Raw genomic sequence first — 15,194 nt, forward strand, 5'->3', positions numbered from 1 at the left:
GAGCTGGGGTTTAGTGGGGGGAGTTCACCCCCCCAGTAACAGAGGGGGGAGGTTGGGGTATGCCAGGGGCACCTGGCCCATCCTTCATCTCAGCCGGAGTGAGGGGTGGGGGGTCTGGGGTAGCATCACCCCCACCCCCCCGAGGACAGGGAGAGCCTGGAGGGAGCATCCCAGAGGGGAAAGCACAGTGGGAGCAGCCCTGCCCTGGGGACCCTCCTGGAAGGACACTTGGCAAGGCTGGGGCTGAGCACCCACAAGGAGAGCCGGCTGCCAGCCCTGCTGTCCCCAAGGGTGACACAGACCCCCGTGGGGACAGACCCAGCCAGTGCCAATGGGCAAACGGGCTGGGATGGGGGGAGATCTGCCCCGCAGGCACTGCTGGTGTGGGATGGGCTCTGGGGGAAGGCACTGAGCTGGCTCTGCTCTGACAGGATTCCCAGGCTGGGGATGGACTCCCAGCATGGGGACAGGCACTCCCAGAGAGGGGACAGGGACCCCATGGTGGGGACAGGGACTCCAGGGACAGGGACGGAATCCCCACAATGGGGACAATAGGACCCCTGGGAATGGAACCTCTGGGTGGGATGGACCCTCAGGGTGGGGTGGGGCACCTGGGAATGAGGACAGCACCCCCAGGGACCACCATAGTGGGGATGGGACCCCCAGGAATGGTAACAGGGACACCTGGGTTGGAGATGGAACCCCCGGAGATGGGGACAGGGACCCATGGGGTGAGGACAGGAACCCCCAGGGGTGGGGACAGCACATCCAGAGCAGGGATAGGGATCAGAGTGGGGGTAGAACCCCTGGTGTGCAGATATGAGGTCCAGGGTGGGGACAGGATGCTCTGGAGCTGGGAGAGGGGTCTACAGCAAGGGGAGGGGGCACCCAAGGATGGTGACAGGCACCTCCTGGGTGGGAATGGGACATCATGTTGGGGACAAGGACCCTGAGGGGGACAGGTGCCCTGGAGTGGGGACAGGGATGCCCAGGGTGGAGACAGGAACCTTCACAGTGGGGATGGGACTTTCAGGGTGGGGACAGGATCCTTAGAGTTGGAGATAGGGACCCTGAGCTGGGCCTAGTGTTGTCTATGGGGGCTGGCTGAGCTATCCCATCCCATCCCATCCCATCCCATCCCATCCCATCCCATCCCATCCCATCCCATCCCATCCCATCCCATCCCATCCCATCCCATCCCAGGCATCATGAAGGCACTTGGGTCAAGACATGACTTTGCTCAGAGCCTCCTCCTAACTGTGAGGGCTCATGGGGGAGCCAGGGTCCCAATTAGGGAGCCAGGTTACCCCCAAACACCTCTTCCCCCATCCCTTCTCCCAATAAATAAAAAAATAACTTAAATGTGAGGACACCCCATGGGAATCCTCATGTGAAATTATCTGACCAGGACCCACCACCCCCCTGTCCCCCACTCCCCCTTCCTGCCCCATTACCCTGCACCCAGGGTGGGGTGGGCTGTGGAGGTCATGGGGTTCCCACTTGCTGCTGGTGATGGTGGGATGCAGGGTGTGGGGCTGTGGGATGAAGGATCCTCAGCTGCAGGATGCACAGCTGCAGGATCTGGGATGCACATCCATGGGACCCAGGATATGGGGTCACAGGATGCCGGGCTGCAGACACACGGCCGCAGGATCTGAGGGATCTGGGATGCGTGGCCGCAGGATCTGGGATGCTCAGCTGCAGGATGCAGGGCCACAGGCTCCAGGACACGTGGCAGCAGGATACAGAATGCACAGCCATGGGGTCCAGGATGTCTGTCTGTGGGATGCAGGATGCTGGGCCACAGGACACACTACTGCAAGGTGTGAGACGCAGGGCTGCAGGGTCTGGGATGCTGGGCCACGGGAAGCACGGGATGCTGGATGTGCGGTGGCAGCTACTTGCGGAGCTGGAGGCTCTCCAGAAGGACGCGCTTGTGGCCGGGCTCCAGCACTCCAGCCTCCTCCAGGTCCTCCTCTGTGATGTCACTGGGAATGAAGCACAAAGATGGGGCTCTCTGACCCTGAGGGGCACCCCACCCCACGAGGGGGTGCGAGAGCCCCCACTCAGGCTGCTGGGCGCACACCAGGCTCCATCCTGTCCCTGCCGTGGGGTTTTGTGACCCTCAGGGGCACTGGGGATCCCGAGAGGCAAAGGGCACAGGGGAGCAATGGGGACATCCAGGGGCAGCAGGGACTCCCAAGGGCAGCACAGAACATTTGGGGGCCCTCCAGGGGCAGTGGGGACTCCCAGGGGAAGTGGAGACCTGCAGAAGGCAGTGGGGAACCCCCAGGGATAGCAGGGACCATCAAGGGCAGCACCCCAAGAGACCTCCCAGGAACCCAGGCAGCACTGTGACCCGCTGGGGAAGTCATGCACTCACTGGGGCTGGCCAGGCTGGGGGTGGGAGTGGGTGGGGGTCCCTCCCCAGTCCCTCCCCACCATCCTGGGGGGCTGCTCACCTGAGGAACTCCAGGTCGTCCCAGCCGTTGCGCACCAGCCCCTCCTCGTACCGCTCCAGCCCCAGCGCCCGCAGCCACTCGCCCACGCCGGGCACGGTGCCCACGCCGCGGCCCAGCGCCTGCGCCCCAACAGCCTCAGCACCATTGGGCACCCCAAAGGGAGGCCCAGCCGAGGTGCCGAGGACCCCCACCCACCCTGCCTCACCCACCTCCTCAGCCAGGTCCTCCTGGATGCTCTCCTGGATGGAGTGGGGAGGGAAGGCAAGGGGGCGGCCATAGTCAGGGTGCAGGCAGCGGGGAGGCAAGGCCCCCTTGGCCAGCAGCGGTGGTGGGGGGACCACCCTCCCCTTCCCACCCCCGTAGTCCACCTCACTCAGTGTCTTGGCCATCTGCAGCACCGAGCAGGAGCGGTCATCCAGCAGCCCTCCCGACAGGCCCCCGGGAGCGGGCAGTGCCCCAGGAGCGGGCAGTGCCCCAGGAGCAGGCAGTGCCCCGGGAGCAGGCAGTGCCCCAGGAACGGGCATCCCGCCAGCCCCCTCCATCCCAAATCCAGCCCTGGCGGCTGGGGGTGGCCGGGGGTGCAGCTTGGGCAGGGGAGCCTCTCCGAAGGCAGCAGGGTGGGATTTGGGGTCCTCACACCCGCTGGATGCCAGCAGCTCCTTGGGGGTGCCCAAGAAGGTGTTTTGAGGGAGCTCCAGCTCCCGCGGCAGCGGCGGCGGGGGGAAATCCGGCGGGGGCAGGTTCAGGGTGCCCAGCTCCTCCTCCTCATCGCTCTCGCCACCACAGCATGCCGAGGGGCACTGGCAGCGCTCCGGCACTGCCACCTGCACCTTGGCCTTGGGGGGCTTGCCGGGGTCCCCTGGCACCAGCAGCTGGTGGGGGACCCCCTCCAGCACGTAGTACGCTGGGTTGTTGAAGCTGTTCTTCAGGGGACCCCCTGAGACCTCTGGCACTGCCTCCACCTTGGACCTGTGGGGACAGGGTTGAGCGTGGCACCTCCACAGGAACCCCCCTCCCTAGCCCTGCCCACGCTCCCTCACCGGCTCGGGGCGGCCTCGTCCCTGGGGGCGCTGCGGTGCGGGGCCGGGGGACGCGGCGCTGCTGTGGTGCTGCTCTTGTCGGGCTCCTCCGGCAGCTTCGCCAGGAGGGTGGTGGGGGGCTCAGCACCCGTGGGCTTCCGCCCCACAGACCTGGCAACAGGAGGGGTTGGGTGGCCCATGGGGCTTGAACGTCCCCATCGGGGTTCAGACCCCCAGGAGAGGTTCAGACCCCATGGGATGGGTCTCAGCAGCCTAGATCAGGGCTCAGATAGCCAGCATGGGGCTTTGCCCTCTAGGATGAGGTTCAGCCACCAAAACACAGCCAGAGCCACATTCGGAGGCTCAGAGCCCCACCCCTGCCCTGCGTGGCACAAAACTGGCATCAGGACTGTCCCCGGTCGCATCCCACACACCTGGCTAGAGGGATACTCTAAGCAATAGCTGTGCTCAGGTGAACCCCTCAGACCTCCCGACCCCCAGGTGCCCCCCACCCTACCAATCCCTGTCCCCCATACTTGGCATTGTCCTGGGTGGCCCTGGCACCTAGCAGCACCTTCCCTTTGCTGGCTGTCGTCTCATCCTTATCGATGCTGATCCACTCTGCCAGGGAACAGGGGCTCAGTGGTGGAGTCCTCTCCCCAGGGTGCCCCCCTGGGTGAGGGGTGCTCACCATAGAGCCTCTCGCGGGTGCCCAGGCGCTCCGTGGGCACCCAGACCTTCATGGAGCCACGGATATTGCCGGTCTCCTCACCGCGGTGGGACAGGTAGGTGAGGAACTGCTGGGCTGTGCTGCCAATCATGGACTTCAGGGCAATGACACACTCCCCTGGGGGTGACAGTGGGAGAGGTTGGGGGTCTGCACCCCACAGACCCCCGGTGCTGGCGTGGTGCTGGAGTGGACACTCACCATAGGACTCGTAGCCATCAAGGGACTTGACAGTGAGCAAGAGGTGCTGGTCCTGCAGGTACTCAATCTCAGAGAGGATGGGCTTCAGCTGTGGCAGAGGGAAGGGGGTGCTGGCACTGAGCACGGGTCTCCCTGTCTGCAGCTTCCCACAGGACCCACCCTGCCAGCCCCCAGCCCCTCCTCACCGTGGGCAGCTGCCGGGATGACCACTGCACCTTGAGGAAGTTGATGTTGTCACTGCTCTGGCTGTCGTTCTCGAAGCTCTTCTTGAACTCTGTGATGGTAGCAGGACATGGCATCAATCCTTTAGCCTTCCAGGATGCCATGAGCTTCCTGAGACCCCTCTCAAGCCCTCTGGGACCCCCCACTGCCATTCCAGTCCTCACCTTCCAGGCAGGTAGAATAGAACTCGATGAAAAACTTGGTGCGACTGGAGGTCTTCACGATGGCTTCTATGCTCTCAAACTCGATGTATGCCTGCTCTGAGGACTTGGAGAGCCCTCCATGGAGAGGCAAGGCATTGGAATCTCCCTGGGGCCTCTCCATTTAGAGGGAGAGGTTGGACCATGGAGGGGCAGGGGACAGCAACGGATCCCCTAGGGCATAGGCACCTTTTTTGGAAACGAACTGGGATGTCACTCCCACTTCAAAGGAGCCGAAGACAGGTGAGTGGTCACTGGTGACAATGTCATCTGTGCACCCTGCAGCCAGTGGGAATGGGGAAGAAGTTAGGATGGAGAGGGGAGGACTGTCCCCAGAACAGAGTGCTGGGGGTGGTTATAGTGCTCACCATAAGCGTTGCAGTTGACATGAGTCTCGGGGTAGGACTTCCAGAGGATGCGGTCACACCAGGACGGCACGTTGGTACGCACCTGGCAGGGGTGGGGAGTGGATGGGGGTTCAGATTGGGGTGTCCTCCACTCCCCCAACTCCCCCTACCCAGCACCTACCCCTGTGGGCTTCTGCTTGTGCCAGACATAGGTGTCCCGGGAGCCCCGCTCGTAGCGGTAGGTTGGGGGGAAGGTGATCTCCTCCTCACCTGCAGGGACAGCAGTGGGTCAGGACAGTCCCCACAGCAGGGGCTGCAGCACCAGACCCTCCTGGAGCCCCCCCAGTTCTCACCAAAGCGCAGGAACACCTTGTGCTTCTCCTTCTCCAGATTGAGCTGATCGACCTTCAGCAGCGGCTCCAGCTCCTTGCGGCTGATGTAGTTGAGGATCTCCTGTGGGGACCAAGGTGTTGGCACTGGGCTGGGAGGGGAACCCTGACACTCCCAGCTGCCTTGCCACCCCCAGCCACCCCTTCCCCTGACCTGGATGTCCATGTCTAGGCGGTAATTGAGGTCCCCAAACCAGAAGAGGTGGGTGAAGCGAAGAGAAATGTCAAAGGAGCTCAGCTGCTTATCCCCCAGTGAGAGCAGGCGCAGGATGTCCAGGTAGTTCTGGTTCCTCCTGAAGCAGGGTACACAGGGACAGAGTGTCACAGACATGAGGACAGGGCCTGTCCCAGCCCAGCCCAGGGTAGGGGTGCTCACCGTGCAGTCTTCTCATTGCCAGAGGTGAGGTGGCAGTTGACAAAGCCAAAGGAGGTGCCATTGAACATGAAGGAGACACCCACAGCGCCCTTGTTCCCTGTGAGGAATTGAGGACATGGGATGTGATCAGGCAACCCCTGATTCTGCCTCGGAGACGGACACTCAGCCGGCCCCAGGTCACGGTGATGGGGCACAGTCCCCACCTGGCACATGCTGAGTCCCCATGCTGAGAGGCCTCCTCATGAAACGCCCCCCAGAGTCCCTCTCATGCAAAGCACACCTATCCAGGGCCTCCACATGCAACACAAACACTCCCAGAACCTTCCCCGTGCACTGCACACAGAGCTCTCCTCGTGAAACACCCGTGCTCTGGGACCCCTCCCCGTGCACCAACAGGACCCCTCCACGTGCAACACACGCCAGGACCCCTCCCTGTGCAACCCTGGGACCCCTCCCCATGCAATGCCCACACACCAGGGCTCCTCATCATGCAAGGTACACATGCTGAGACTCCTCCTCATGCCACACATGCAACAACAGGACCTCCCCAGTGCAGACAGCCCAGGAGCCCCCCCAGTGCAGTGCACAGCCCGTGTCCCTCTGTGCCCTGCTGTGGCCCTACCCAGGGTGTTGGCGATCCCTGTCTTGACGCTGGAGGTGCTGACGTGGCTGATGCGGTTCTCGTGCTCTGGCTTCACCAGCACCACCACCTTGATGTTCCACAGGGACTGCATGGCCACCTGTGGGTGCCAGCACCCTCAGCCCCCTGCCAGCACGCCCTGGGGCCCCCTGGGGCCACGGGGGCCCCTCTGGTGTGTCCACAGGGAATGCTCATTACTGCTTCACCAAGGGCTGTTGCCCATGGAATCCCACCACCATCAATCAGCATCCACAGCTACCCAGCACCAGGAGACCACCCCAAAATACCTTATGTCACCAGACCTGGAGCACCCACAGCCACCCAGCACCACGAGAGCACCTCAGAACAGCCGGTGTCACAGAGCCAGAGCACAGCCACCCCCGGGACACTGAGCATCACACACCTCCACCACCCACCAGTGCCTGCACCCCAGAGCCCCCAGGGTCCCCTGGGGCTTACCGGGCGGTACTCAACCTCGGTGAAGTCCTTGAGGACGGAGCGCAGGAAGTCCACCCACTCCTTGTCTCCCAGGGAATTCTCCTGGGTGCCAAAGACGTAGATGTCGTGCGGTATGGCCATCGTCACCTCGTCCAGGGTCTTGCCCAACCCCTTGGAGGTGATCCATGAAGTGATGTTCTTGGGGGGAGGAACGCTGCCTGCAGGGGGACAGCAAAGTTAGGGGGGGACCCCAAGGCCCTGACACCCCACCAAGGGCTGCTCCAACCTTGCTCACCCATGTTCCAGGTGCCAATGAAGACAGAGATCATGTCAGGCTCGTCCTGGTGAGAATGCTTGTTCTTCATCAGCTGCAGAAGCTGACAGAAGGCCTCACGTTTCTGCAGAAGGGGGCAGTGAGTGGGGGTAGAGGGGCTCCCTACAACCCTCTCCCACCCCCCTGCTTTGGCTCAGCCAAAGCTGGCACCTTCTGGGCATGGGGATCACCCCAGGCACATCACCCAGCCATCAGGCACCAGTACCCAGCGCCTGTCCCTGAGCCCTACCAGGGCCCAGGGGTTACAACCTGTCCCATCCCGTCCCTACAAGGGACCCCTTGTCCCCTACCTGCCTCCAGCTGAGCGTTACCCACCCGAGCACTGACAAAAACAAAGTCTTTCCGTTGCGTTTTATCCTTTTCCTTCTCAAAAACGATGCCCAGCTTGTTCTGCACCCGCTGCGACTTAATCAGCTGCCGAACTGAGGAGGAGAGGAAAGAGCTGAGAGGGTGCTGGCTGCTAGCTGGGTGCTGGAACCCCCCCAGTGCATGCTTTGGGGGACCCCCCAAGATGGGAACACCCCCAGCATGAGGAATCTCCCAGCTTCCAGCTCACCACTGAGCCTCACAGGGATGCTGCTCAGCACAAAGGGTGCTGGGGCCCTCCCAGACACCTCCCCACTCACTCTTGTCATGGGTGAAGGTGTTCCAGTCCTCCTGGGAGTCCTTCTGCTTCTTCAGCACCACTAGTTTACCCCCCTCCACATCCACGCTCAGCGTGTACTTCTGTGACTTCCCAATCTTGGTCAGGTCCCCCAGGGTGATATCCAGCTTCACCTGCCAGGGGACACTGGGATGAGGGAGGACACAGGGGACACCCCAGCACCCCTGGCATCTGGCCTCCCCCAGAGACACCTAGGGGTCTGTGCCCTCAGTGTCACACTGGAGGTACTCAGCTGATGCTGAAATCCCCCAAAAACTCCAAAAGAGGGCAGGGCAGGGGGTAGGGTCGGGCTCACCTCGAAGGTCTGCACAGGGATGCTCTTGGCCTTGCGGGAGAGGGGTTGAGGAGGGGTGGCTGGGGTGGCTGAGCTCATCTCCTGCAGGGCCTTCAGTGCCTGCCAGAGCCCCAGCAGGGTCAGCTGAGAGCCCACCCGTCCCCCAGCTCCAACAACCCATCCAGTCCCACCAATCTTCCAAGCCCCACCAGCCCTCAAAGTCCACAAGGCCCCACCAGCCCCCTCAGCCCTACCAGTGCCAGCTCCATTGGCCCTCCCCAGTCCCACTGGTGCCTCAATCCCACAAGCCCATTCCCAGTCCCCCAGCTCCACCAACTCAGCAAGTTCTGCCAGTTGCCCCAGTTCCACCAGTGCCCTCAGCCCCACATTCTCTCTGGTTCACCCAGACCCCTCAGAGCACCCCCATCAGGCCATCCAGCCCTGCATCTCCAGCCTTACCTTCTTCTCGATGGACGACAGGAAATCTTTCAGCACAGAGAGTTTCAGCACCAGGTTCTCCAGCTCCTGCTCTCCACTCTGCCCTGCTGTCTGGAACCCCCAGCAAGACACCCCAGCACTGGGATGTGAACCCCAGACCCAGCCCAGAGCCTCCCCCCACCCCAAGTGGCAGCGCCCACTGGCAGTCTGGGATGGGGTAGGATGGTTAGGTGTTTCTCCACAGTTTTTCCCACCACCTATGGATGGTTGGGTCTGTGGGTGCAGTTCATGGTGGGGGGCTGCCACTGCTGTGTCCCCATATTCCCTTTACCTGTTGCAGGATCTTGGAGACCATGGGGGAGCTCTGCTGGTCAAACACCTTGGAGAGGATCTCCAGCCCTGCCAGCACCTTGTCCACCTCACTGGAGAGGCAAGAGGAGCTGGCTCACCGGGTGGCACATACGTCCTTCCGTCTGTTTGTCTGTCCCAGTGCCTGGCACTCACCTGTGCAGCCGTTTGCAGGAGGTGACGAGAGTCTTGTTGAGGTGGGGGAGGCTGTTGGCCCCTCCCTTCACTGCCTCCAGATCCAGGCTGTAGCTGCCCTTCAGGTACTCGTGAGAGATGCTGCTGAGCCCATTGGTGCTACAGAGAGAGCACCTGGGGGGTGAGAGCCAGCAGGGAGGAGCAGGGGACAGACAGGGGACAGACAGGGGGACAAGCAGACCCTCACCTCTCCACTGGCCTCTCTGGCACAGATGGTCCCAGGCCAGTGGGGCTGAGCCCCGCTGAGGTGCCAGAGAAACTGGTGGAGCCGGAGCGTGGTGGCAATGGCGGCTTCTCATCCTCTCCATCTGCAGTGGGGCATGAGGGGGCCAGTTACCCCCACCCCAGGGGTCTCAGGACCCCATTCACACACCCATGTCACCCTGCCATACCTGAGTAGTCCCTGTCCTCCACGGTCTCCTTCTCCTTCTCCCTCTCGACCGGGAAGAGCAGGGTGCAGACCAGCCCCTGGTTGGGCTGCAGGTACAGGGCAATCAGCTCGCTGAGCGTCTTGAAGCGCCGCACCTGCACGCCCTGTGACGTCTGTGGGGACATCGGGACACCGGCACCATCAGCACCTGCAGCCATCATCACTGCACACCCCCCAGGTGGAGACAACACCAAGCAGGGAACCCCCCCATCCAGGGATGCCACCGTGCAGAGACAGGAATCTCCCCAGGCAGGGATACCACCATGCAGGGACCCCAGGCAGGGATAACACCATGCAATGATCCCCTTGTGTGGAGGTGCCACCACACAGGGATGTTCCCATGAAGGGACCCCCATGCAGGAACCTCCATGCAGGGACCCCCATGAAGGGATCCTCCCATGCAGAGATGCCACTGTGCAGGAACCCCTCCATGCAGGGACCCCCATGCAGGATGGGGGGCTGACCCCACAGCCCCACGGTGGGGACCAGAGCCCGTTGCAATGAGGCCTGTAGGGTTGGTAGCTGGGCACACAGGGTGCAGGCAGCAGCCATCCCTCAGCCTCCTCCCTCCCAGAGGCAGCTTTTCCTGCCAGCCTGGCCAGCACAAAGAGGGTTCTGTTGCTCTAAAAATACCCAGTGCCACAGCCGGCCAAGACAGGCGCAGCCAAGCCATCCGGCACAGCCGGGCAGGCGCGTGGCACGGCGCCAGGGCTGAGCCCAGCACAGCCACAGGGACAGGTAAAGCCACAGCATGAGGCCAGCACTGAGCACTGCTGAGCCAGAGAGCCCCAGTGCCCACGAGCCAGGGGTGTCCCATGCCCGCGCTGCCCACCTGCACGGCCAGGAAATCCTCCTCGTCCGGCAGGATGCGGTAGGTGTGCACGTGTTTCTGGAACCTGTGGCAGCAGGGAAGGCATCAGGGGGTGCTGGGGGTGGCTGGTGTCCCCCCACCTGCCTGCACGGCCCCTGCCAGCCCCAAAGGGATGCCCAGTACTCATCTAGTCAGACCCCTGCTTCACCAGCAGCGACAGTGAGGAGCTCCAATACCGCCATTCCCCATGGAATGCAGTGAACTGACAGGGAACCCATGGAAAAGCCACGGGAAAATGCCTGCAGGGTGGGTGCTGGGAGCCCGAGAGTGACTCCCCTGCGTGCTCCGACCCCACAATTGACAGCACTATGTCCTTGGCAGTGCTGCTGCCCTGCTGCACTGCCTGTCTGTGCCAGAGGCACTGTCCCCAGCCCACGGCACAGGCAGGAGCTGGCAGGAGCAGGCAGGAGCTGGCAGCCAGGACACCAGGAAACAATTTATTTTCCTGTGGAAGCTGACAGGAACCAAGGACACGATCCCGGGGCAGGGGGTGATGGGCAGTGCTAAGAGATGGGGTGAAAACATCAGTGAGTGCAAGGAGCAGGACTGGAAGCCCTCCCCATTTCAGGGACTCCAGGAGACAGGGAGCCTCAGCGCTGCCAGACCTCCCCACTCCAGGGCTGTCCGCAGGGACCGGGACTCCTGGCTGGCCTCTGGCCACAGAGGTCACCGTGAGCATTGAGGCTGCTGTCACCACACCGGGGCCACTCAGCTGCTGTGTCCCCTGCCCCAGTGGCAGCTCAGTGCAGGGCTGGAGGACTGGGACAAGGCAGCATCCATCCCCCCATGCTGTGCTGTGTCCCTGGACAGGGTGCCGTGCCCACACATCCTATCCCCCTCTGTCAGGTCCCCTGGTGTCACCCTACAGTTCTGGTTACCCTGCCAGCACCCCACAGCACCAGGTCCCTGGTGCCACCACGTCCCCTCCAGTGCCAGGTACCCCATTTCTCCTGCCTCCTCTGGAGGTACGACCTGCCCCAGCATCGCTGGGGTCCTGCCAGGTGTCCCAGTGCCCAGTCAGGGTCATTGTGAGGGTGGGGCCATGGAAAACTCTCCAAATGGTAGGGGGGGCTGAATGGGAATCCACAATGGGGGGGCTGTATGGAAAACCCTGCTAGGGTGGGGGAAGGGATCAGGGGCTCCCAGACTCAAAGGAGTCTGTGGGAGAATCCCAGCTGGTAGGATGGGGAGCACAAAGAGACACCCCCAAACGAGGGCAGCATAAGGGGTCTCTGTGGGAAGTCCTAACACACAATTGGGGTCTCCACAGCAGGAACACCACTGGAGGTGTGATGTGAGAGCAAGAGGAGCCCCAGCACAGCACCAGTATGTGGAACTCCGGATTGGAGGGGCAAGGAGCAGGACTCTCAGGAGGAACCTCAGCTGTGGGGGACACCAAGGGGTTCTCTGTGGATAACTGGCAGGGGCTGGAGGGACACCCGGCACAGGGGCTGGTGCTGTGGTGAGGGCCTGCAGGGCCCCCTGGCTGCCCAGCCCCGCACCGCTGTCTGTCTGTCGCTGCTATTTCGGTGAGCAGCGACGGGGAGGGGGGGCCAGAGAGCACCGGGCTGGCTACAAAGAGCCTTTATGCGGGAGCTGCGGGACTCCCCTGTCGCTCTGACGCACAGCACCCTGCCAGCACAGCGGGCACCCCACATCCCCGCTGCTCTGTGGCACACAGAGGGGCACCTACCACCCTGCTTCACCAAGAGCAGGGTATGGGCACCCTGGCAAGGGGGATACCGTGTGCCCCCTGGCACCACCCTGGCACTGGTGTTCCCCGTGAACTGGCAATGAGCCAGGATGGAAGCTCCAAGCCCCCACGCTCCTGTGGGACACCACACCAGGACTGTCCCCACTAGCACTGCTCACCAACCAGTGACGTCAGCACACCCTGGGGTGCCACTGCTGTAGGCTACCACTTCCCAATATGAAACAGCGAGGCCACAAGTGTGACACCCTGGTGTGCCAAGGTGGGACACCCCAGTGTGCCATGGCAAGGGCACAGTGAGATGTCCTGGTGTGCCACATCCAGCCCGGTGAGTCCATGGCACACCAGTGGGAGGGTTAAAGGAAGCCGATGCTGCCGGGATCCCGCTGCAGTTCCCTTTCCTCCTCCTGATTCTGCAGCTATTTTTAGGCCAATGGCTCCACAGCCCTGTCCACCCACTCACAGGCAGTGGGGGTGCCTGGTGAGATCACAGCACCAGGGACTCCCAGTAGCCCTTGTAGGAGTGCAGCCTCCCGGCCTGGCATCCCCATGATGGGCTTTGCCATGCTGTGTGGTGCCAGTGCCACAGGCCAGCCACGTGGCACCCACGGCCCCCTCACCAAGCAGTGAGAGACATCAATAACAGACACACCTTACCCAGGCACCCGTGCCACAATGCTGTCTGCAGCCCCCTGTCACCACACTACACGATGCCCTCCCTCCAGCCACACGGCACCATTAGATGCTGGAATTGCAGGCTCTCCCCATGCTGTGCCCAGTGCTGCCTGCCACCCCAGCTCTGTGGTGGGGAGCCAGTGCCCAGAGCCACACTGTTACCCCACATGCCTGGGAAACTGCATTTGCCACTGTCCACGGGGCAGGACAACCACACCACCATGGAGGCTGCATGCCTGGCAATGCACACGGCACCAGCACACAGCAACCCCAGGCCAGGGCAGGCCAGCTCACAGAGCACTCCCAACTCTCCCACAGGCTCTCAGGGCACAGAAAAGCTTTGAGTTCAAGTGCCCTCACCACCACCTCACAACCACATCAAGGTCCAGGTGCTGGCACAGGCAGCCAGCCTTGAGCAGAGCCAGTGGCATGTCCCAGGAGTTTCAGCACAACAAGGTGCCAGAGGCCCCAGGTATGGTGGGGTGCTGGGGTGCACCACTGGGCAAAGGCACTTCGGGACCCCCAGGGCTGTCAGCCCTCACCTGTGACCTGGCACAAGCTGGCAGCCATGGAGTTCCATGGCACTATTCAAGCTGTCCCCCCTTCCCAGGCTGGGGACCCCCAGACATGAGGGCAGGAGCTGGGGGACTTCCAGTGCCATGGGTAGGTTCAGGGACCCCAAGAGTGTGCGGCAGGTGCTAGGCCCCCACCTCATAGACCCCCATGGTAACAGGGGTGGGTGACACAGACCCCTGGAGCCAGCCCAATATCCCCCCACTGCCTAGAGATTCCCACGTCTCCTGGGACACCCAGGCCACAGCAGGGGCCATTGCCCTGGTGCTGCGTCCCAGAAGTGGCAGTCCATCCAAAACCCCAGGTCCCCCCGTGTCCGTGCCCCCCACCAACCACTGACAGAGCTGTCCCAGCCTCCCCGTGCCCACATTCCGAGTAACCCGCACAGTACCGGTGACCCCCGTGTTCACTGTATCCCTCTCTGTCTGTTGCCCTCTTAGTGTTCCCCCATCCCCACCAACGCTCCCTGCGTGCTCCCCTGGATCCCTTCCAGTGATCCCCCTGCCTGTTCTTCCTTGGCGCCCCCTCCCCCTGCCGGTGCCTCTCCCACTGTTCTTCCCGGTGCTGTGCCAGTGCTTCCTTGGACACCCGCCCTGCGTAGCACAGTGCTCCCCCAGATCCCTGCAGCGACCCCACCGTGACGCCTCAGTGCTCTCCCCGATACCTATGGCGCTCCCCCAGATCCTCCCCTCTGCTGGCCCAAGAGCCACCCCCGGCTGCCCTCCCGACCCCCTGCTCTCCCCGGACCATCCCCGAGGCCCCTCTGGTGCCGCCCTGAACACTTCCACTCCTACGCCCGACTCTCCCCGGTACCCCCACCCCGTTTCTCCCGGGATCCCCCCAAAGCTCTCGCCGGTGCCCCCTCAAGCTCCCCCCTGCAGCTCTGCCACGGTCGCCCCCGGTCCTGCCCCCGACTCCCTGCCCGTGCCTCCGCAGCTCCCCCGGCCCCGCGCCGGTCCCCTCCCGGCGCACCCCCTCCAGGCACCCCCGATGGCCGCTCCCGGGTGTCCCCCCACGCCCCACCGGCACCGCGGGGGTGTCCCCCCGGCAGCCCCCCGCCTGTACCCCACTCACAGCAGGCAGAGCGCGTAGGCCCCCGCCACGCTTTCGCTGTCCCGCACCAGGAAGCTGCCGTCCCGCCCGGCCCGCGCCAGCTGCTCCTCGGCCGCCGCCCGGCTCAGGTCCCGGTGGTACCAGGGGGGCACCGGCACCGGGGCCGCTCCTCCCGCGCCCCCCGCGGCCCCCGCGCCCGCCATGCTCCGCCGCTGGGGCCGCGCCGCGGGACCGCGCTCTGAGGGGGAGGGGGAGCCGAGGGGCGGGCAGCGGGGCGGGGAAAGGTGGGGGACAGGGACATCCCGGGGACAGGCGGGGGCTTCGGCGGCTTCGGGCGCCGCGGGCCCCAGGGGGGCACCGATGAGGCACCCGGGGGCCCACGGGAGAGATCCAGGGGCGGCCACCGTGAGGGGCGATCGCGGGAGTCGAGGACCCGGGGGGATCCTGGGGGAGCAGCAGGGGGAGCTCGGGGGAGCACTGGTGGGGTCCTGGGGGCGCACCCGAGAGACACCGGGGCAGATCAGGGGCCGTGAGCAGGATGTTCAGGGGGGCATCGGGGGGTCTGACCGAGGGGCAGCGGCACCGAGGGGCGGAGAGCAGCGGGTAG

At 63.7% G+C, this 15,194-nt stretch overlaps 1 protein-coding gene across 1 annotated transcript; it reads right to left on the reverse strand.

Moving 5' to 3' along the window:
- Positions 1-1,178: 1,178 nt before the first annotated feature.
- Positions 1,179-14,790, reverse strand: INPPL1 (inositol polyphosphate phosphatase like 1). Its single transcript, XM_063148053.1, has 28 exons — positions 14,609-14,790; positions 10,537-10,600; positions 9,667-9,817; positions 9,462-9,582; positions 9,236-9,373; positions 9,063-9,153; positions 8,753-8,842; positions 8,315-8,413; positions 7,982-8,132; positions 7,671-7,777; positions 7,317-7,419; positions 7,043-7,239; positions 6,566-6,683; positions 5,944-6,040; positions 5,722-5,860; positions 5,532-5,631; positions 5,360-5,448; positions 5,200-5,281; positions 5,021-5,110; positions 4,796-4,909; positions 4,595-4,683; positions 4,410-4,497; positions 4,173-4,328; positions 4,018-4,102; positions 3,503-3,652; positions 2,672-3,431; positions 2,463-2,581; positions 1,179-1,988 (listed from the first exon to the last, which is right to left on the reverse strand). The coding sequence occupies exons 1-28, from the start codon at positions 14,788-14,790 to the stop codon at positions 1,898-1,900; spliced, it is 3,861 nt and encodes a 1,286-aa protein (XP_063004123.1). The 3' UTR covers positions 1,179-1,897.
- Between the last annotated feature and the right edge of the window lie 404 nt (positions 14,791-15,194).

This window comes from Melospiza melodia, chromosome 2 (assembly GCF_035770615.1).
Source record: "Melospiza melodia melodia isolate bMelMel2 chromosome 2, bMelMel2.pri, whole genome shotgun sequence".
Classification (NCBI taxonomy): domain Eukaryota; kingdom Metazoa; phylum Chordata; class Aves; order Passeriformes; family Passerellidae; genus Melospiza; species Melospiza melodia.

Bases quoted from the DNA above. Each gene is read 5' to 3' on its own strand.
- INPPL1 (XM_063148053.1), bottom strand. From the start codon at position 14,790: ATGGCGGGCGCGGGGGCCGCGGGGGGCGCGGGAGGAGCGGCCCCGGTG. The intron at 8,414-8,752 runs GTAAGGCTGGAG...GGGCTCTGGCAG, and splicing joins TGTCGTCCATCGAGAAGAAG to GCACTGAAGGCCCTGCAGGA. The intron at 8,133-8,314 runs GTGAGCCCGACC...GTCCCCTGGCAG, and splicing joins TCCCTGTGCAGACCTTCGAG to GTGAAGCTGGATATCACCCT.